This window comes from Heterodontus francisci, chromosome 16 (assembly GCF_036365525.1).
Source record: "Heterodontus francisci isolate sHetFra1 chromosome 16, sHetFra1.hap1, whole genome shotgun sequence".
In the NCBI taxonomy this organism is placed as follows: Eukaryota; Metazoa; Chordata; class Chondrichthyes; order Heterodontiformes; family Heterodontidae; genus Heterodontus; species Heterodontus francisci.
Window position 1 is genome coordinate 82,432,971 of NC_090386.1, and position 23,874 is coordinate 82,456,844.

Here is a 23,874-nt window from a genome sequence, read left to right on the forward strand (position 1 = left end):
TGAGAGAGCGGGGGACAGAGAGAGAGAGAGAGAGAGCGAGAGAGCGGGGGACAGAGAGAGAGAGAGAGAGCAGGGGACAAAGAGAGAGAGAGAGCGGGGGACAAAGAGAGAGAGAGAGCGGGGGACAAGAGAGAGAGAGAGCGGGGGACAAAGAGAGAGAGAGAGCGGGGGACAAGAGAGAGAGAGAGCGGGGGACAAAGAGAGAGAGAGAGCGGGGGACAAGAGAGAGAGAGAGCGGGGACAGAGAGAGAGAGAGAGAGAGAGAGAGCGGGGGACAGAGAGAGAGAGAGAGAGAGAGCGGGGACAGAGAGAGAGAGAGAGAGAGAGAGAGCGGGGGACAGAGAGAGAGAGAGAGCGGGGGACAGAGAGAGAGAGAGAGCGGGGACAGAGAGAGAGAAGAGCGGGACAGAGAGAGAGAGAGGGGGACAGAGAGAGAGAGAGGGGGACAGAGAGAGAGAGAGAGAGAGAGCGGGGACAGAGAGAGTGAGAGAGCGGGGGACAGAGAGAGAGAGAGAGAGCGGAGGACAGAGAGAGAGAGCGGGGGACAGAGAGAGAGAGCAGGGGACAGAGAGAGAGAGATAGAGAGAGAGCGGGGGGCAGAGAGAGAGAGAGAGAGAGAGCGGGAGAGAGCGGGGGACAGAGAGAGATAGAGCGCGGGGATAGGAGAGAGAGAGAGAGAGAGAGCGGGGGACAGAGAGAGAGAGAAAGAGCGGGGGGCAGAAAGGGAGAGAGAGAGAGCGGGGGGCAGAGAGGGAGAGACACAGAGAGAGAGACAGAGAGAGACAGAGAGAGACAGAGAGAGAGTGATCAGGATCATTTCTGACAGATGGACATCTATCCTGAATACTCCACTTCACTACAGGAAGTGTCCCGGCAAACACTGCCTGCTTGTGCAAGCAGAAAAATGCCATGTATCTCACTAAATCAGTGTCCCATATAGTGACGAGAAGTAAGTAAGTCAATAATTAATCTTCTCATTTAAAGCTTCTTCACAAAAATGTACATTTGTTGTTCTTTTGTTTAATAGCAAGATAAGTTTTTAATGCCTTTTTCTTTCCGAAATTGTCTCACCGGCCCCCTTACATAAGACAAAAATTGTAATGTGGCCCCCATGCGAAAAGGTTGAACAACCCTGCTGTAAAAGAAAGCCATCTTTTATGGATACTCGAGAGTCTAATTGTGCATACCATACACAAGTGGAGCTATATTAGCCAGCTACATTAGAAGCAACACACATTCATAACAGAACAGTTTAGTCAACAAAAACAATGAATAGTGCAGCAACTGGGATCTCCAATGAAAAGGCTCCCATCAAGAATATTAATCAGGAGCTCACCAATCGTGCAAAAAAACACGCAAAAACAATTTTGTCTATCGCTGACTCTCTTTGAACAGTTGATACTGGAACTGTTAGACTTTCCGGTTGATATTGATCTTGTTTATGCAGCGCTCTTATTTATAAGCTTACTTTCTTAAAGAGGGGAATGGGAGGATATTGAGAAGGTTATGGTTAAAAACTTATACCAAAGTACAAGAGGTTCCCCACTTCCGCTGACCCAGAGATTTAAGCATGAGTGGCCAAGCATTTCTTTTCAATCCAAATCCTTTCGAGTTTGTTACTGACTGAATTTATCTCCAGTATTTCAATGTGTAAATAAAACATAATATTTACTGCAGCCAAAATATTTTAATCTTCTATATATTTTTGGAATTATTCAACTGCCAGTGATAATTAACTACAAAGGGTATGGCATCCGTTGCTCTCAGGAACACTGCACATTTCAAACTCTTCTTACAACATAATATCTTAGCATGTAAAAAATAAACTGGGACACTGCCCCTCTGCACTCTAGATCATTCTGGGATCAATTAATATGAACGTTTTCTCATCCAATGTACACAAACCCTCATTCTGAATTGTATCCTTTACTCTGACTGCAGGTTGTGACAAGAGTCACAATAAGAAACAACGCGAATGTGAATTGATTCACAAAAAAAAGATGCAAGCAGCTATAGGTCAGAAAGAATAGACTGGGAAAGATCTTTATATGTATGAGTTCAATTACATTCCAAGTATGAGGGTTACTAAGTTCAATTTAAATTGCTAACTTTCTTCCTCACCTACACAACACTGACTGCAGCAGTTCAGGAAAATGGCTCACCACCACTGCTCAAGGGCAGTAAGGGATGGGCAATAAATGTTAGCCTTGCCAGTGACATTCACATTCCATGAACGAATAAAAAAAAGTTTCAGGATTTTGATCCAGCGGCAATGGTCAGGATTGTGTGTAAGCTTGGAGGCGATGGTGATCCAGTGTACCGGCCGCCCTTGTCCTTCTGGGTGGTGAAGGTTGTGATTTTGGGAGATGCTACAAAGAAGCCTTGGGAAGTTACCGCAGTTTATGCCGATGATGGAAGGACTGTATGGTGTGCCAATCAAGCAGACTGCTTTGTCCTGGATAGTGTTGAGATCCTAAATAAAAGTGTTGTCAGAGTTGCCCCCATCAAGGAAAGTAAAGAATATTCCATTACACTCTTGACTTGTGCCTTGGTGGAGATGCTACAAGGAGTTTGGAGATCAGCCATCCGCCACAGAATTCCTAGCTTGCTTTAGCAGCCATAACATTTCTATGGCTGGTCCAGTTCACTTTCAGATCAATGGGAACCCAGGATGTTGATGGTGGGGGAACTAGTCGATGATAATGCCATTGAAAGTCATAGGGAGGTGTTTATGCTCTCTTTGGTTGGAGATGGCCACCGCCAGACAAATGTGTGTGTGGCATGAATGTTATTTGCCATTTATCATAAGACCACAAGAAATAGGAGAAAAGAGAAAATTCCTCCATGGCCCCTCAAGCCTGCTCCGCCATTCAATACAACCATGGCTAATCTTCGGTTTCAACTCCACTTTCCTGCCTGCTCTCCATATCCCTTGATTTCCTGAGAGATCAAAAATCTATCTATCCATCCCAGCCTTGAATATACTCAATGATGGAGTGTCCACAACCCTCTGGGGTAGAGAATTCCAAAGATTCAAATGCTCGAGTGAAGAGGGAAGGTCGGCCTAAGCCATGTTGTCCAGGCCTTGCTACATGCAGGGATTGACTACTTCATTATCTGAGGAGTTGTGAATGAAGCTGAACACTGTCCATTCGTCAGCCAACGGCCACACATCTGACCTTATGATGGAAAGGAGGTCATTCATAAAACAGCTGAATTAGTTGGGCCTGAGGCACTCCTGCAGTGACATTCTGGGAGTGAGACGATTATACTGCAACGACAACAGTTGTTTCTTGATGTCAATTGTGGAGTGAATTGAATTGGCTGAAGACTGGCACGGGTGATGCTGGAGACATCAGGAGCAGGCTGATAAAGAATCATCCACTCGGCTTGTCTGGCTGAAGATGATTTCAAATACATCAGGTTTCATCCTTTGCATTCAAGATGAGGATGTTCATGGAACCCCCACCTGCCACTAGGTGCTTAATTGTCCACCATCATTCACATCTGGCCTCCTTTCTTCCATAAACCCAAGTTCATCACCTAAGTTCATCCAAACTCTGCTGCCTGGTATCCTAATTCCCACCAAATGCTATTCACCCATCCCCCCTGTGCTCACTACCCTACAGTAGTGACTCCCAGTTAAGCAGCACCTCGATTTAAAAATTCTCATCCTGGTTTTCAAATTCCTCCAATGGTCTCATCCCTACAACCGTCCAAGATATCTGCACTTCTCCAATTCTGGTCCTTGCACATTCCCAACATTAATCGCTTCACCATTAGCAGCTATCCCTTTAGCTACCTTGGTCTTCTAAGCTCTGAAATTCCCTCTCCAAGCCACTCCACCTCTCTATCCTCCTTTTAAGATGCAACTTATAATCTGTCTCTTTGATCAAGCATTTGATCAAATCAAATTTTGTTTGATAACACTCATACGAAACATCTTGGGACATTTGATTAGGTTAAAGGCATTATAAATGTAAGTTGTTGTTATTGGACGTGGCAGAACTGCAGAGCTTTGGCCACGCTCAGCTCTTGTCTATAGCATGCTGCGTGCTAAACAGTAGAAGCATGTAATCCTGTGTTATAGGTTCACTAGATTGGTACCTCATTTTCAGGTTTGCCTGGAGTTGAACCCCGCATGCTCCAGATTAAGGTCAAGGTCAGCAACTTGATGGTGATGAAGGATTGAGAGTTATGTTGGGCAACGAGCTTATAGATTGTAGTGATATACAATTTTGCAGCTGCTGCTGACCCCCAGCACCTTATGAATGCCCAGTTCAGATGTTGGATCCGTTGTTAATCTAGCCCATTTAGCATGGTGGTAATGCCACACAACACAACACAACAGAGTGTGTCCTCGATGTCTTAAACTTAAATAAAGGCAATTTCCAAGGGTATTAAGACAGAGTTAGCTAAATTAAACTGGGAAAATAGATTAAAAGGTAGGACAGTAGAGAAGCAGTGCAGACATTTAAGGAGATATTTCATAACTCTCAGCAAAGATATGTTCCAGTGAGAAAGAAAGACTCTACGAGAAGGATGCACCATTTGTGGCTAACTAAGGAAGTTAAGGATAGAATCAAATTGAAAGAAAAAGTGTACAATACTGCAAAGATTAGTGGTAGGTCAGAAGATTGGACAGATTTTAGAAACCAGCTAAGAATGACAAAAAAAAAGAGGGAGAAATTGGAGTACGACAGAAAGCTAGTTAGAAATGTAGAAACTCTTACTATCTGTTTTTATAAGTATTTAAAAAGGAAAAGAGGAAATAACATGAGCATTGATCCCTTAGAGGAAGAGACTGGGAAATTAATAATGAGAAACAAGAAAATGCAGAAACGTTGTACAGTATTTTATTTGTTTTTACTGTAGAAGACACAAAAAAAAATGCAAAAATACTTGAAAAACAAGGAGGTAAAAGGGATGAAGGAACTTAAAACAATCACAATCACTAGGGAAAAGATAATGAGAAAACTATTAGAATTAAAGGCTGACAAGTCCCCTGGGCCTGATGGCTTGCATCCTAGGGTCTTAAAAGAAGTGGCTGCAGAATAGTAGATGCATTGGTTGTGAACTTCCAAAATTCCCTAGTTTCTGGAAAGGTCTCAGTGGATTGGAAAAATCACAAATGTGACACCTTTATTCAAGAAAGGAGACAGAAAGCAGGAAACTATAGGCGAGTTGGTCTAACATTTGTCATAGGGAAAATGCTGGAATCCATTATTAAAGAGGTAACAGCAGGACAATTAGAAAATCATAAAACAATCAGGTTTTGTGAAAGGGAAATAGTATTTGACTAATTCTTTTTGAAGAGTTCTTTGGGGAACTAACAGGCAAGGTAAATAAAGGGGAACCTGTAGATGTGGTGTACTTTGATTTCCAGAAGGCATTCAATAAGGTGCCAGTCAAAAAGTTACTACACAAAATAAGAGCTCATGGTGTAGGGGGTAACATATTAGCATGGATAGAGGATTGATTAACTAACAGGAAGCAGAGAGTAGGGGGTAACTGGGTCATTAGTGGGTTGGCAAGCCACAGGGATCAGTGCTGGGGCCTCAACTATTTATTATCTATATAAATGATTTGGATGAAGGGACCATATATATGGTTGCTAATTTGCTAATGACACAAAGCTGTCAAGAGGGCAAGAGAGTCTACAAAAGGATTTATTACGTCTTTAACGTTGTAAAATGTCCCAAGGTGCTTCGTATGAGTGTTATCAAACAAAGATTACATGAGTGGGCAAAAATTTGGCAGATGGTGTATAATGAGAAAATGTAAACTTGTCCACTTTGGCATGAAGAATAGAAAAGCAGCATATTATCTGAATAGAGAGACACTGCAGAACTCTACAGTACAGAGGGATCTGGGTGTCCTGGTAGATGAATCACAAAAAGTTAGGATGCAGGTACAGCAAGTGATTCGAAAGGCAAACAGTATGTTAGCATCTAGTGCAACGGGAAATGGAGTACAAAAGTAGGGAAATGTTGCTAACGCTACATAGGGCATTGTTGAGACCGCATCTGGAGTACTGTGTACAGTTTTGGTCTCCTTACTTAAGAAAGGATATAATTCCATTAGAAGCAGTTCAGAGAAGTTTCACTCGACTGATTCCTGGGATCAAGGGGTTATCTTATGAGGAAAGGTTGAGCAGTCTGGGCCTATACTCACTGGAGTTTAGGAGAATTAGAGTGATCTTATTGAAACATATACGATCCTGAGGGGACTTGACAGGGTGGACGCTGAGAGGATGTTTCCCCTCGCGTGGAAGTTGAGAACTAGGGGACATAGTTTAAAAATTAGGGGTCTGCCATTTAAGACTGAGATAAGGAGAAATTTTTTCCCTGAGGGTTGTTAGTCTATGGAATTCTCTTCTCCAAACACCAGTGAAGGTTCTGTTATTGAATATATTCAGGCTGAGTTAGTTAGATTTTTGATCGTCAAGGGAGTCAAGGGTTAGGGGGGCAGGTAGGAAAGTGGAGTTGAGGCCACAATCAGATCAGCCATGATCTTATCAAATGGCAGAACAGGGGCTGAATGGCTTACTCCTGCTCCTAATTCTTGTTTTCTTGTGTGTTTTTGTGAAGATAATGGGGGAGAAATTTATTTTATCTATTTAGATATACAGCACTGAAACAGGCCCTTCGGCCCACCGAGTCTGTGCCGACCAACAACCACCAATTTATACTAATCCTACATTAATCCCATATTCCCTACCACATCCCCACCATTCTCCTACCACCTACCTACACTAGGGGCAATTTACAATGGCCAATTTACCTATCAACCTGCAAGTCTTTGGCTGTGGGAGGAAACCGGAGCACCTGGCGGAAACCCACGCGGTCACAGGGAGAACTTGCAAACTCCGCACAGGCATTACCTAGAACTGAACCCGGGTCGCTGGAGCGGTGAGGCTGTGGTGCAAACCACTTGCGCCACTGCATACGTGAATTCATTCACAAAGCAGCGCTACACAGACAGTCGATTCCCTGGGGGCTGGCAGTGCCCTGGGCTGCTACCTATGCAGCCAGCTCGGCATTCTCCATTCATACTACTGGTGGAAGCTGCAATGGCCATGCAGGTAACAGCCCGTGGCACTGCCTGGCCCAGGGAACCAATGCAAGTCTACGTAGCACTGCTATGAACTAATTTCACCTCCAATGCCTTTTATAAACTTCATATCACTTTCTTTCTTTTCTAGAGAAAACTGTACATCAAAACAGTGATTTTTACTTCAAATGCAAAGCAAAAGGCTGCAAATAAAATTTTTGTAATTACATTACTAGGACCACTCGAGATATATAAATGACTTGGATATTAGAATACAGAGTAAAATTTCAAAATATGCCAATGATGCCAAACTTGGCGGCGTGGCAAACAGTGAGGACGATACAAATCGACTGCAACAGAATACAGATAGGCTAACAGAATGGGCAGACAAATGGCAGATGGAATTTAATTCAAAGAAATGTAAGGTGATGCATTTTAGCAAAAGTGATGGGAGAGGCAATAGAGATAAAATTTACAGTTTTAAAGAGTATACCGGGACAGAGGAACCTGGGGGTTCATGTGCTTATGGCAGGACATATTGAGAGAGTAGTTATCAAAGCATATAGGATCTTGGGCTTCATAAATAGACGCATTGAGTACATAGGTAGGGAAGTTTGAAGCTCTGGTTAAGCCATACTAGAGTATTGCATCCAGTTCTGGTCACCACAATTTAGGAAGGTGTTGAGGGTCTTTGAGAGAGTGCACAGGAGTTTGACCAGAATGGTTCCAGGGATAAGGTATTTTAGCTACAAAATGCTAGTTTGGTGAAACTGGGGTTGTTCTCCTTGGAGCAAAAGGAGTTTGAGGGGAGATTTGATAGAGGTGTACAAGATTATGACAGGTTTGGAAAGGGTAGTCAAAGAAAAGCTGTTCCCATTTGATGATGGTACATGGACTAAAGAGCACTGATTTAATGTTTTGGGCAAGAGACGCAGGGGAAATGGGAGGAAGAACTTTTTTTACGTAGCGAGTGGTAATGACCTGGAACTTGCTGTCTACGAGGGTGGTGGAAGCGGAGACGGTGAATGATTTCAAAAGGAAATTGGATGGGCATTCAAGGGAAATAACCTTGCAGAGCTAAAGGGATACAGCCTGGGAATGAGACTGATTGGATTGCGCGAGAGAGAGCTGGCATGGACTTAATGGGCCGAATGACCTCCTTCTGTGCCATTAAGACTCAATATATCAAAGCATCTTGCAGGAGCTGTATCAAAATCAATTACTTGGAAAATACAAAAGCCACTCTGCAAAAGCAACACCTCAAGCAGCAATGAGCTGGATGGCCAATCTATCTTTATCGGCAGTATTAGTGTTTTATTTTAAATTTGTTTCATGGGAGATGGACATTGCTGGCAAGGCCAGGATTTGTTGCCCATCCCCGTTTCATGAGATGTGGGCGTCGCTGGCAAGGCCAGCATTTGTTGCTCATCCCTAATTGCCCTCAAGAAGGTGGTGTCGAGCTGCCATATTGATGCACGGTGGTCCGTGTGGTGTGTAGGTACCCCCACAAGGAGTTCCAGGACTTTGATCCAGTGTCAGCAAAGGAACAGCAACATATTTCGAAGCCAGGATGGTATGTGTCTTGGAGGAGAACTTGCAGGTGGTGGTGTTCCCAGACATCTGCTGCTCTTATTCTTCGAGGTAGAAGAGGTCGCGGGTTCGGAAGTTGCTGTAGACGGAGGCGTGGTGACTTGCTGCAGTGCATCTTGTATATACTAACATCACCCACATTCCAAAACAAACATTTTTTAAAATACACACACAAGCAGACACAATTTTTCACAAGAACAATTTTGATGGAGTAAATAAGGAGAAACTGTTTCCAGCAGCAGGAGGGTTGGTAACCACAAGACACAGGTTTATTGGCCAAAGAACCAGAGGCAACATGAGGAATTATTTTTTTTTTAAAAACACAGCAACTTGTGATCTGGGATGCACTGTTCGAAAAAGAGTGTTGGAAGCATATTCAATAGTAACTTTCATTAAATAAATACTTGATGGAGGATAATTACAAGGGAATGGAGAAAGACCAGGTGAGTGGGTGTCATGCTCATGCGAGGAGCAATTATAAACTGTAAAATTAACTGAGGAACTGAACTCGAAAATGGACATTTTTGCTGCAAAACAAAATGGAACAAGAGGTCAGGTGAACTCTTCTGTACTGCAAATACACATTAACTGCTAGAACCAAATGTCACGTCTGGTCAAGTATTGAAGAAAGCATTAGAAATACTAATGGCCCATTCATTGTTAATGGATATCTTTTCCAACCAGCTGGACTAACAATGACTCTGCAGACATAGAATCTCCAGACTCAAACTTGGGATAATAGGTGTGAAAAAGCACCACTATATCAAGATGGCATAGAGATGAGAGACATCCAAATCCATTGTTTAACAATGGCCACACTATTGACCACACAATGGTCAAACCATTTATGAAAACACAATGAAAGAGAAACCTAGATCACCTAACAGAAACCAAGTCTCTTATATGGAGGTTTTAATATGACACATTGTGGAGCCAGAAAGCCAGAAGGCTGAGAGAGATTTATTCCAGCAAAGACGATCCTGCCAGAATACCATTTTAAAACTACCTCAAGGCAGAGACAGAAGGTGACCTTGAAAATTCCCTACCTGAGAGATTGTAACATGATTTTGCGCCATTGGACTGTGACTGAGATTTAACCAAAGAAATCTGCAGCAAAGCATCCGTCCACCTGAAACCTTCCAAGTTTAACTTCAGTGCACCAGGAAAAGAAAAACCAGGCCTGCAATGTTTAAATTTTCCTCCCAGGAAAACAAACAAGGTTTCACAAAGAACTCGTTTTAGAAATAACAAACCTAAATGCCAGCTATCTTTTAATCTCTATCTTCTTCTGTCTGTTTGTTTGCGAGAGGGTGAAGTTGTAAATTTTCAGGTTTTGATTAATAAACATTTATCTTCCTTTAAACCTGTCATTTGTCTGTTTATTGACCACTAAAACACTCAAGGGTTAAAACATAATTCTAGGAAAAACACACTGTCTTTGGTCAGTTGAGAGGTGAAAAGGGAAACCACCCCCATCATTCCCACCTGTCCGTAACAGAGACTAATCAGATAGCTCTACCAAAGAGCCGGCACAGACACGATAGGGTAAATGGCCTCCTTCTGTGCTGTCTCATTCTGTGATAATGGTCATTTTATTGCCAAGTGGTGAATAAGACAAGATGCATCTACAACCAAGGCATGAGGTTCTTACTATACATAGAAAAATGAGAACCAAAAGAAACAACCAATCTTAAGGTGAAAAGAACCACAAGTTCAATTGGTTCTTGCATCAGTATCTTCAAAGAACAAAATTCAGATACCAAGCAGGATTTGAGTGGCAAGCAGGAATCTGGGCAAGTGAATGTTCACCTAATTCTCACCACGGGAAATCAGCAACAACTACTGATGCAATGTAATAGGTTCTGATATTGCATTGTCGGTTGATGAAAAGAGTGCAGGTGAGATCATATTAAGGGTTACTGCCATATTCTTGGCAACAATGGATAAACTGCTTGCACTTAATATTGTAAGCCTATAAAAAAAAAAAGGTGCAGGCCTTGTAATGATACTTATTCATTCACAGGATGTTGGTGTTGCTGGCAAGGTCAGCGTTAATTGCCAATCCTTAATTGCCTTCGAGAAGACTGCTGCAGTCGGTATGGTAAAGATACTCTCAGTGCTGTTGTTAGGTAGGGAGAGCTAGGATTTTGGCCTAGCAAAGATGAAAGAACAGCAATATATTTCTCAGTAAGGGGCTTAGAGGAGAACTCGCAGGTGGTGGTGTTTCCATGGGCCTGCTTCCCTTGTTCTTCTAGTTGGTAAAGGTTGCGTGTTTGTGAGTTGCTGCAGTGTACCTTGTAGATGTTACACGCTGCAGCGATGGTACAGTACTGGTGGAGTGAATGTTTGAAGTGATGGATGGAGGTGCCATTCAGGCAGGCTGCTTTGTCTTGGATGGTGTTGAGCTTCTTGAGTGTTGCTGGAGCTATACTCATGCAGGCAAGTGGAGAGCATTCCAGTCCATGCCTGACTTGTGCCTTGCAGATGGTGAAAAGGCTTTGGAGAATCGGAAGGCAAGTCACTCATCACAGAATTCCCAGCCTCTGACCTGCTCTTGTAGTCACAGTTATTTGCATGTAGTGATAATAGAAGAGTTTCAACCACGACATGGACAAAAGGCTCACTTGTTCAGAATGGCCTTTTCAAAATCTAGGTTTTTATTTGCAGGCTCTGTGGATTGCTGTGCCATAAATAGCTCTCCATCTGTAGAGAATTCTTCCTGAAGAGCATCCAAATCAGTACAGCAATTCTCAAAATAAAAGGAAAATTCTAGCCATTAAAATGTCACTAAGATATCCATAGTTTCTTTTGATCGGGTCTTGTGGACAATCCTGGCTATGGAAAGTGAAGGAAAAGTACAGTTGAGCTTCCTTTTTCAGGAAATCAACTACAATTTGATTATACAGACTCCAATAAAGGTTTGTTTGGAAACATTACAGGTCTGTTCCCATGTAATGACGTTTGTCATCATATTTGATACAACAAAGAAATCATCAGTGCCACCTGGCATGTGATTGGGTCCACCCTCTTTCAATGCTTATTCTTTTATAGAGATAAGCAGAAGAAGTCAAAGTGTGCAGCTGCAATTTGCTGAGTGTCTTCAGCACTCAATACCACCTTGGGGATGTCAGCAGTTTTCAAATTCTATTAGACCATTAGTCTCAGAAGGATCCAACTGCCAGCCTAGTTGAAATCTATTAAAAGCATAGAGCAAGCAGCAAATCTAGAGCTCTTCCTGGACTTAATATCTCAGTACCAGATTTGGTGGTATGTTTAAATACCGACAGTTGTGTCAGACATATTAAATGAACAAGGATAAATGACAAAATATTTTCATCAAAATCGGTTGAAATTGTGTGTGGAAACGTTAAGTTGGAGTGACCATCACATTTTACAAAAGATAATTTTTTTGTGCAAGCTACTTGAAAACTTTGGTTAAAATTTAACAAAATTAGCTTCTTCAAATATTTTAGTGGATATTGATCAACACTGACCATGAAAGCTCCACGTTTGCTATCTAGTTTAAAAAGAAAGAGCTTGTGTTTATGTTGGATCTCAACCATAGCAACAATTTATCAGCCTTGGCTCTGTTGTAGCACTCTCACCGGAGTCAGAAGGTTGAGGATTCAAAGGCCCACTCCACTGGAACACATATTCTAGGCTAACAGTTCAGTGCAGTACTGAGGGAGTGCTCCATTGTCGGTAATGCCGTCTTTCAGATGGGATGTTAAATTGGGGCTCTGTCTGCCTGTTCAGTTGGAAGTAAAAGATTCCATGTCACTATTCAAAGAGCAGCACAGGAATTCTCCAAGAGCCCTGGCCAACATTTATCCCTCAAACAATGCCACTCATAATTAGATTATAGTCATTTATCTCATTGCTGTTTGTGGGACCTTACTGTGCATATACTGTGACACATTACAACTGTAACTATACTTCCCTCTCCATGCAGTATCCTCGTTGTCTTAGGGTTGCTAATTATGCTCAGCTGGTACAGGGATTGAACCCACACTAATGGCATTATTCTGCACCACTCTAGCCATCTAGTCAGTCAACTAAGCTAACCAGCAACTATACGTCAAAGTACTTAACTAGCTGTGAAGCGCTTTGGCAGGATATAAATTCAAGTTCTTTTATTTTAAAATTACCCCAGCGCTCCTGGGCTTCAAGGCAAAAAAAGTAAAGCTCACTCTTGGTGGCTGTAAACTGACCAGTTCTGTAAAGTGCCCATACATGGATAGCTGACCACAAGTGGCTCAGATAATTACACACCTCCTCAATTAAAACATCCTATTGAGATTCTTCAAGGCCTCAGAGATTGAATAAGTATTTCAGTAAGTTACAGGACAGTTAAGAAATTTAGCATGGAGAAAAAAAAATAATTAGTATTTTATATTATTGAGGGGCATTTAATGTTCACAGACATCACTAACAGAATTCCTAATGGAATCAAAGTTAAGAAGCTTATATAAAATTGTATTACATTTCTAATGAACATGGAGATGAAGTAAAAATGAAGGACTGTCCAGAATGAATATTCAGTAGCCCTGGAGTAATTAATTCTTAAAATGAAGATAAGTTTTAAAAATATATTTGTATAGATTTTGGTAGAATAGCAGGACTACACTTTGCAAAAGGTTAAGAGAGAAAACTGAACTCTGAAAAATAAGCACGTTATTGACGTTACACTAATCCATCGAGACATAAATAGTCCAAAAACGAAATGTGCCTCAAACAGCCATAGATTTTCAATGTGGTTCAGTTAATGTAAAATCGTAAATTAAAAGTGGTTACAGATAAGATTTAGATTCAATATTTGCAGGAGAAAATTATTGCATTATGCATCACATCCGGATCAAATTGATCAAACTACTCTGGTGATAAGTCACTGGTTTGTGTAAATGAAAGAAACAGCAGAGTTATACTTCAGTGATTTTTTTAAAAAAGGGAGAAAGAAATGGTTTTGAAATAAATAATGTTTGGTCTTCCATCTCCAGCTCCTTGATTTCAGGTTAATATTAACACTGGATATGACGTATGTTACTAACCATCAGAGGGGCAGATATATAATTTAGGTTGTAGTTACAAATCAGTTACAGGTTTCAGAAAGGTACCTGTGAAACATGATGCACAGCCAGCAGACTGGAGCTAAGTAGTTAACTATATATCCAGCCAGATCTCAGTAATCAGCCATAAAAGAGCTTTGTGCATATATTCTTAGTTACATGTGTACAGCCTTGCTCCCCAGCTGCTAATGTTTTGGTTAGAAGAGCATAAGCAAGAGTGTCCATTCTCTCATAACTAAGGACATCTCCATTAAAAAGTATTAAGATTCCAGACCACCCTCCAAATGAACCAGCTGAAAACTTTTAATATGCAACCTTTCATTAAGCTGCAGCCCATACAAAACTCTCACTGGTGCGAGAGTGTGTTGCATGACAGGGGCGTCATACCAGTTAACTTTGATGAGCTTGGACATCAGATCAGGATTGGACACCCAAGCTGTAATGCCACTTTTGTGCTAATGCACACCCAAAACCATGACAGTATCAGTGCAGTCTCAGTTTCAATTTAGAAAGAAACTAATTTATTAATGCACCACCTTCCAACATGTCACATGCATAGTGTTGTGTCTAAAGAACACAAACGGGTATGATAAACAGGTACAGTTTAGGAAATACTGAGAAAGCTACCGAGCACCTTTACAAGCAATAAGATTAATGATTTCAGAACTAATAGGTAAAACAATTACAAGGATTGGTAAACATGCCACTCTGACTCTCTCATGACACAGGTAGAGGACAAAAATTAACTAAATGTAAAATGTTACCAATTTAAAGCTGCATTACACCATTTTTAAAAACGGTAATCTTTACCAGTAATGAGGACCGGATCAAAGAAAATTTTGAGAGATTTAAGATTTGGAAGCCAATTAATAAAAGCACAACTGCCCAAATAGCTTGATATTTTGTAAGTTACCTGTCAGTCATGCAACAATGATGCATAATGAGGTTCACCTGCATGTCCAAGGTCTTACGTACATTAGTTTGACTTATTTTTTTTTTAAAGCCAAGCCAGTGACTGTTAGAAGTCTTTAAGAAAGATGGATTTCTCACATTTCTGATTTTTTAAAAGTATTTTTGTATTTATAATTCATTTCTATTGTATTCATTTTTGTTAAAACACTGCAATACTCAAGATGCTGGAAACAAAACGTGAAAGCAACTTGACTGGGAACTGATCTTTGCAGAGTTGGTCTTTTCTGACTTGTCAAAAGCTACAGGAGCATATACTTTTATTACTCACAAGATCATCTTTAAAACCTAAATGGCTCAGGGATGCAATTAAATTAAACTTCAATCTGTCAAGGCTAGACAAGCTAATAAATGTCACTTTTACTAATTAAATGCCATTGCAGCAAAACTGATTTTTTAAAATCAAAACACAAAAAGCATTTATTGACAGAAACATACATTAAAGAGCAGCTACTATTTTACTAAACTTTGCAAATTAAAAATGTAACAAAGTTTGAAAAGTTTAAATTTTAGTGCGTCACAACATATATCTAAATTAATAATGGGGCTAGAGCAAGTTAGCTGGCAATTTGGATTTTACAGTGCCATAAATTAAAGTACACTGTAAACTAGCAGTAGCCAATTTTTTTGATATTGCTTTAAAAATCTCACAGTGGAGTCACATGGTGATCCCTGAATCCCATACAGAGTGCAGGAAATGTCTGCAAAAACTCTAAAGTTAATTAGAGGGAGGAGAATGGGTACTTTTGGCCTGAATACAGAAATGTTACTTTCTGATGAAAGAAGGAACAGACTATGAACACCAACATATGGTGCTGCAATTTTCCACAATCATGGATTATCCTCATCCTTTTCTACTGAAAAGGTTTCCTGCTTCAGTGGATCTAGCTTTTGAAATCAGATTCTGCTCCTTTTTAATATTTCAGTAAGTGTCCTGCTCTTAAATTAGCACTTTTAGGCAGACACTGCTGTATTTATTGAATAACTAACAAACCCTCAAGTGTAGAACTGTAGCTATGTAACTCTTTTTACTGCTTTTTTTAAAATAACTATTAATGACAATAAGGAATGTTAACAAATCCATCAAACATGCAGCTAGATTACTCAAACTAATGCATTACATTTGATATAATCATTTAATTAGTTGTGTGGAACAAACTTCAAAAACATGCAATGGCTAGAAAATTGCTGCAAAGTCCTTTAAAGGGAAATTTGGCAAGTCCCTGCAAAAAGGGAATTTTTAAATTTTAGCAGGTAAGTTAGTTAATTGTGATTATGGAGATGTTCTTGGCTACTTTGGTCTCCCAGAGCTTTGCTTAATCGCTTTAGGGAGTCTCAAAGTATTTTTTGTTAAGCCTTTTCTAGGAGATGGTGCGGTTAGGGGGGTGGGGTTGAATAGTGTACTAGATTTCACATTAGGATTGATGGGTGTAGGTGGTCTTTTCTCATTATTTTTGCATCTATGTTCAGATTTTTGTTTGTGTTTCTTCAATTTTAAAAGATGACCATGAAATAATTGTGGGATAATGCAGCTTGATAAAAAAAATTACCAAGTATCAAAACATGTCTTGGACAGACTCAGATGTTACTATACCTGCTCTTTACTCGAATTAGCTAACCCAGGTTTCTTCTTCTTTTTAATGGGACTCAACGATTCATCTTGAGGGGAGTGTCCATTTGAAGATGGCTGAGGGCTAAGCTGCTTTCTTTTCAGCCCTGCACGTTCTGCAGAACCAGGGTCTGAAAAATAAACTCAAATCATTACAAAGCAAGAAAACGTCATCCATTAGGGCAAAGAAATCTGTGCCCACAAAATTAATGAGGCGGGGCATTGTTACTAAGGAAAAGCGGCATCAAAAACCTGGTGAGAATCATACTTTTGGTTGGTTACTATTCCATTTTTGGAATGCTAATCAAGTTTCTTTCAATGTATCATGTATTTTAATATAAGGCGCTAACAAAAAAATCATACATGGCTTCCCACCTACCTCTCACTTCTTAGGATGCTAGCAAGCTTACAAAACAATCCTCAGGATGCTTGAGCATTAGCAAAATCATTGGCGGAACACAGGAACATTTAATTATCACTTATTATTGTATATAAGGAAAGAGGACCTTGTTTGGATATTATTAACTATAGTCATGGGTTCAAATACCCAGAGATGCAAGGTAAAAATTAGGAAGTCAAGAATAAGTGAAGTTAAGCAAACCTTTTTTGTCAGAAGGACAACTGATTGTGGAATAAGTAACCGTGGAAAGTCACTGTAATTGTGTGGGCAGAATAAAAAAAGTGAGCTCAAGAGGCAGTTACAAGACTGGAGAGAAATAATTGAAAGATATGGGGAGAAGATATATACAGGTTGACCCATGGAGAAGGGATGGATTTGTTAGGTCCAATATCCTTCTCCTGTTCATAAAATGTTGGACTTATGAAATGGTAGTGAATATTGGCCTTGATTTTGTGGTCAGTGGCAAACAAACTCCGCTGATCATTCGTTATGCTTACAGTTAGCCACAGACTTTTCGATCAGTCATTTACTGTAAATCAAGAAGCTGATATAGCATGGTGCCCTCTCCAAGGGATCTAGGATCTGTGCAAACAGGGCAAGCAACAATTGGTTGAAGAGACATATCACGTTGAAAAATTCTTAAAGAGCCATAGAGTCTAAAACAGGAAATGTAAGTTAGAATATTTAATCCTTTGTAAAATCATGTACCAAAAGTAAAATCAAGTACCAAAAGCAAAATATGAGTAAGAAAGATTGGACTGAGAAAGATTAAAAGAGACAGACAGTCAGAAAACATTAAAAAAACCTTTTTATAATCTCCAACAATAATCTGAAGGAATAAGACTCCATGCTTGTAAAAGTAAATTTTCAGTGTCAGAGGGATTAAGACTCATCATGCCATTAAAAATTCTCTTACACTTGAATAGATCAGCCCCAACTTTTCCCAGGTGCGTATAGTCAGTATCTCGAGTTGTTACTTCACCATATTGGCACCTCAATTTTAGGTATGCCTGGTGCTGCCCCTGGAATGCTCTCCTGCACTTCTCATTGAACCAGGGTTAGTCCCCTGGCTCAGGCCATGAGACTGTAGATTATGGCTTTATTGTAGATTGGCTCAAGAGACTAGGTCCACAGTTGGAGAATTTTTATGAATTAGAATGTGAGGAAAAAAGGCTATTTTGGGCAATAAACTACATTAGAAAGTATTCATTGGGTCTGAACTACAATCCCCATTAAATCAACAAGTACCTCAGAGTAATCCAAGGCCAGGCTAATACTCACTGCCATATAAATTGTGTAACCAGTTATACAGGACATGACATGTTTCAAATAGGTGTTTTTTTGGGAGGAACCTAAACAAATGCTAATGACCACACATTTTGTGTAAAATTAGTGATTTTCTTTTATTCTTTCATGGGATGTGAGCATCGCTGGCAAGACCAGCATTTGTTGCCCATCCCCAATTGCCCTCGAGAAGATGGTGATGAGCTGCCTTCTTGAACCACTGCAGTCCATCTGGTGCAGGTACACCCACAGTGCTGTTGTTAGGAAGGGAGGATTTTCTTCAACATTATCAAATCCAGTTTGATCATGATAATGGGCAATGGAGAGAATAGCTTATTTAATAGCTGCTATTATAAAGCATGTTGCAGTTTCTTCCCCACCCCATTAATCAGTTGCATAAGCTTTTTAATCCATATTACTTACAGATTAACATGACTGCAATTTCACTGAAAAGAAGTCCCCAAACACTCGGATGGTAAACAGTTAACAAGACACTCATATGACAAACCCACATAACGAGTTAACGTAGTGACCACTTATTTCTGGAACCTGGGTTTCCACCCAACCCAGGGTGATAAATCGTTAACCAACTTCTGCATGGTTTCCAGGTGAAATAAAAATGGGCAATCCCAAATCCAGTTTCTAGCATATCAAAGATCATAGCATAAAACTGCAGAATTCCACGTAAATTAAGGGATCACTCACATCTGTTCAGGCCCTTTACGTGAACAATACAATTCACATTTTAGATCAAACCACCTTCATCTTAACTAATTTTCTTAATCAACAACATTGCTTGGTTCATACAGAGTGTATCCTATCTCCCAAACTGAAATGCAACAAAGAAACAACCACCATCTTAAACCCTAGCTATTTTAAAAGGAACCTACCCAATCTCTGTGTCTGTGTGGCTTGGAAGTGCACCGATTAAAGAAAAATGGGTGTTACAGTTTCCTCCCTGCCACTATCTTTACTTGTGTAAATGGCGAGATGACAGTTTTTATAAATAGACAGAAAAAAGTCTTCTACAGACTAAGGTCAGTGTCTTTATTCTCCACTGTATTTGTGTTAATAAATGCAGATCTAACAACTAATCCCAATCACTGTGAGATACTCACTGAACAACATTTAGAATTCCACTACCTCTCCTGTCGCCTCAAATAATAAAATATACAAGAGCACTTTGGATGGACTACTGTTCTAGATTTATTCAGAAGCATATATATCAGATATATTGAAATAAAAACACAGAAACTGCTAAACAGCACAACACTTCTGTACTGTAAAATTCTACAAGGAAATTTACAAGAGCCTAAAATATCCTTCTCAGAAAGTGAAAAAACACAGGAAATTCTGTCCCAAGACACAGTAGGTCAATGCAATAACACGAATCCATCCTGGACCCCAGAATTTTCAGGTAAATTTATTATTTCAGAATGTTTTTCAGAAAGTTAAGAAGTATTATTGAGAGGTGAGGTGAGAGGACTGCCCTCGACATCAAGGCAGTATTTGACTGTCTGTGGCATCAAGGAGCCCTAGCAAAACTAGAGTCAATGGGAATCAGGGGGAAAACTCTCCACTGGTTGGAGTCATACCTCGCACAAAGGAAGATGGTTATGGTTGTTGGAGGTCAATCATCTCAGTCCCTGGTGGGCCGAAGGGCCTGTGTCAGTGCTGTATCTCTCTATGACTATGACTAAGAGAGGAATAGCCCGTGACATTAAATGGCACGACCATCGCTGAATCCACCGCTTCAACATCCTGAGGGTTACCATTGACCAGAAACTAAACTGGACCAGCCATATAAATACTGTGGCTGCAAGAGCAGGTCAGAGGCTTGGAATTCTGTGGCGAGTAACTCACCTCTTGTCTCCCAGTGCCTGTCCACCATGTACAAGGCACAAGTCAGGAGTGTGATGAATGCTCTCCACTTGCCTGGATGGGTGCAGCTCCAACAACACCCAAGAAGCTCGACACCATCCAGGACAAAGTAGCCCACTTGCTTGGCACTGAATCCACCACCTTCGACATTTGCTCCCTCCACCACCAATGCACAGTGGCAGCAGGGTGTACCATCTACAAGATCCACTGCAGCAACTCATCACAGCTCCTTCGATAGCACCTTCCAAACCTGCAACCTCTACCAACTAGAAGGACAAGGGCAGCAGATGCATGGGAACACCAGCACCTGCAAGTTCCCCTCCAAGCCACACACCATCCTGACTTGGAACTATATCACCATGTCTTCACTGTCGCTGGGTCAAATTCCTGGAACTCCCTTCCAAATAGGTGGTGTACATACACCCCTAAGACTGCAGAGGTTCAAGAAGGCAGCTCACCACCACCTTCTCACGGGCAATTAGGGATGGACAGTAAATGTTGGCCACATCCAACATAGGGCGGCACAGTGGCGCAGTGGTTAGCACCGCAGCCTCACAGCTCCAGGGACCCGGGTTCGATTCCGGGTACTGCCTGTGTGGAGTTTGCAAGTTCTCCCTGTGTCTGCGTGGGTTTCCTCCGGGTGCTCCGGTTTCCTCCCACAAGCCAAAAGACTTGCCGGTTGATAGGTAAATTGGCCATTATAAATTGTCACTAGTATAGGTAGGTGGTAGGGAAATATAGGGACAGGTGGGGATGTTTGGTAGGAATATGGGATTAGTGTAGGATTAGTATAAATGGGTGGTTGATGTTCGGCACAGACTCGGTGGGCCGAAGGGCCTGTTTCAGTGCTGTATCTCTAATCTAATCCCATGAATGAATAAACTAAAAAAGTACCTGCATAAATGCTCCACAAATGATTTAGAACGAGCTAATGAGATCGCAGCCTCGTGACTAATCAAAGCGCCATTTTTCTCTTATAAATACAGGTGAAACTTGCACTGATAGCCTTACAGCAATTAATGCAAAATCAAGTGTTCAGAATCACAAAAGAGAAAATCTTACACCATCACCAAGAAGCTGAAAATCATCACCACCCAGATCAAGCATCCATTTTGCAAAGAATGGGGATCACTGAATCAACACTTCTTGAGTGGCTTAAAGACGGAGAGAAGTTGAGAAGGGTGCCAATCAAGATGGATGAAGGTGGCCAATCAAGAAAGGAAGCCCGATTTGCCAACACACCTCTCAACAAGGCTGGATTCACGTGGTTCAACCAGCAGAGCCGAGGGCGTCCCCGTCTACGCTCCTGTTATTCAGAATCACCGAATCACAGAATAATACAGTGCAGAAGAGGCTCTTTGGCCCATCGAGTCTGCACCGATGCATTAAAGACATCTGACCAGTCTACCTAATCCCATTTGCCAGCACTTGGCCCATAGCCTTGAATGTTATGACGTGCCAAGTGCTCATCCAGGTACTTTTTAAAGGATGTGAGGCAACCCGCCTCTACCACCCTCCTAGGCAGTGCATTCCAGACCGTCACCACGCTCTGAGTAAAAAAATTCTTCCTCAAATCCTCCTTAAACCTCCTGCCCCTCAGCTTAAACTTGTGTCCCCTCGTAACTGACCCTTCAACTAAGGGGAACAGCTGCTCCCTATTCACCCTGTCCATGCCCCTCATAATCTTGAACTCCTCGATCAGGTCACCCTTCAGTCTTCTCTGCTCCAGTGAAAACAACCCAAGCCTATCCACCGCTCTTCATAGCTTAAATGTTCCATCCCAGGCAACATCCTGGTGAATCGCCTCTGCACCCCCTCCAGTGCAATCACATCATTCCTATAATGTGGCAACCAGAATTGCACACAGCACTCCAGCTGTGGCCTTACCAAAGTTCTAGACAACTCCAACATGACCTCCCTGCTTTTGTAAATCTATGCCTCGACTGATAAAGGCAAGTGTCCCATGCCTTTTTCACCATCCTATTAACCTGCCCTTCTGCCTTCAGAGATCTATGGACAAACACGCCAAGGTCCCTTTGCTCCTCGGAACTTCCCAGTGTCAGGCCATTCATTGAATACTTCCGTGTCACATTACGCCTTCCAAAGTGTATCACCTCACACTTTTCAGCGTTAAATTCCATCTGCCACTTTTCTGCCCATTTGACCATCCCGTCTACATCTTCCTGTAACCCAAGACATTCAACCTCACTGTTAACCACTCTGCCAATCTTTGTGTCATCCGCGAACATTCTGATCCTACCCCCCACATTGTCATTTATATAAACGACATAGATGACGAACAATAGGGGACCCAGCACAGATCCCTGTGGTACGCCACTGGACACTGGCTTCCAGTCATTAAAACAGCCGTCTGTCATCACTCTCTGTCTCCGACAGCTAAGCCAATTTTGAATCCACCTTATCCAGTTACCCTGTATCCCATGTGCATTTGCTTTCTTGAGAAGTCTCCCATGTGGGACCTTGTCAAAGGCTTTGCTGAAATCCATGTAAACTACATCAACTGCACTACCCTCATCTACACACCTGGTCACATGCTCAAAAAAATTCAATCAAATTTGTTAGGCATGACCTCCCTCTGACAAAGCCATGCTGACTATTCCTAACCAAATTTTGCCTCTCCAAGTGGAGATAAATTCTCTCCTTCAGAATTTTCTCCAATAGTTTCCCTACCACAGACGTGAGTCTCACTGGTCTGTAGTTCCTTGGCTTATCTCTAAATAGTGGGACCACATTAGCTTTCTCCAGTCCACTGGCACCTCCCCCGTGGCCAGAGAGGAATTAAAAATTTGGGTCAAAGCCCCTGCAATCTCCACCTTCGCCTCCCACAGCATCCTGGGACACAAATCGTCCGGACCTGGAGATTTGTCCACTTTTAAGCCTGCCAAAACCTCCGATAACTTGTCACTCCCGATGACAATTTGCTCAAGAACCTCACAGTCTCTCTCTCTCCGAGTTCCATATCTACATCCTCATTCTCTTGGGTGAAGACAGATGTGAAGTATTCATTCAATACCCTACCAATGTCCTCTGGCTCCACGCACAGATTTCCCCCTTGGTCCCTAATGGGTCCTACTCTTTCCCTGGTTATCCTCTTCCCATTGATATATTTATAGAATATCTTGGGATTTTCCCTACTTTTACCAGCCAGAGCTTTCTCATATCCCCTCTTTGCTCTTCTAATTGCTTTCTTAAGCTCCATCCTACACTTTCTGTACTCCACTAATGCTTCCGTTGATTTGCTCTCCTTGTATTTGCTAATAGCCTTTCTTTTCCTTCTCATCGTACCCTGAATGTTTCTGGTCATCCATGGTTCTCTGGGCTTGTTGCTCCTACCTATTACCCTAGAGGGAACATGTTGGGCCTGTGCCCTTCCCATTTCCTTTTTGAATGCCCCCCACTGCTCTTCTGTAGATTTCCCGACAAGTAACTCTTTCCAGCCTACCTTGGCCAGATTCTGCCTTATTTTACTAAAATTCGCTCTCCCCCAATCCAAAACCTTTTTTTGCAACTTGTCTATTTCTTTCTCCATAACAAGCTTAAATTGTACCATGTTGTGGTCGCTGTCACCAAAATGCTCCCCCACCAACACATCAACCACCTGTCCGGCTTCATTCCCCAGAATTAGGTCCAGCACTGCACCCTCCCTTGTTGGATCCTCGACATATTGAGCTAAAAAGTTCTCATGTATACATTTTAACAACTCCACTCCATCTAAGCACTTAACAAGATGACTATCCCAATTAATGTTGGGAAAGTTGCAATCACCTAATATAATTACCCTATTATTATTTTTACACACCTCTGCGAATTGCACACATATTTGCTCCTCAATTTCCCGCTGACTTTCTGGGGATCTATAGTAAACACCTAGCAATGTGGCTGTCCCTTTTTTATTCCTGAACTCCACCCATAAAGCTTCATTTAATGCCCCCTCCAAGATATCATCTCTCCTTACTGCAGTAACTGACTCCTTAACTAATATTGCAATTCCCCCTCCTTTT

At 41.5% G+C, this 23,874-nt stretch overlaps 1 protein-coding gene across 10 annotated transcripts in view; it reads right to left on the minus strand.

The window, feature by feature from the left end:
* Positions 1-23,874, minus strand: part of zmynd8 (zinc finger, MYND-type containing 8) — a 168,418-nt gene that overhangs the window by 126,351 nt on the left and 18,193 nt on the right. For all 10 annotated transcript variants that reach the window (XM_068048487.1, XM_068048488.1, XM_068048485.1 and 7 more), the window contains one exon: positions 16,273-16,418. In XM_068048487.1, the coding sequence (XP_067904588.1) occupies positions 16,273-16,418 (146 nt within the window). The remainder of the gene's footprint in view (positions 1-16,272; positions 16,419-23,874) is intronic.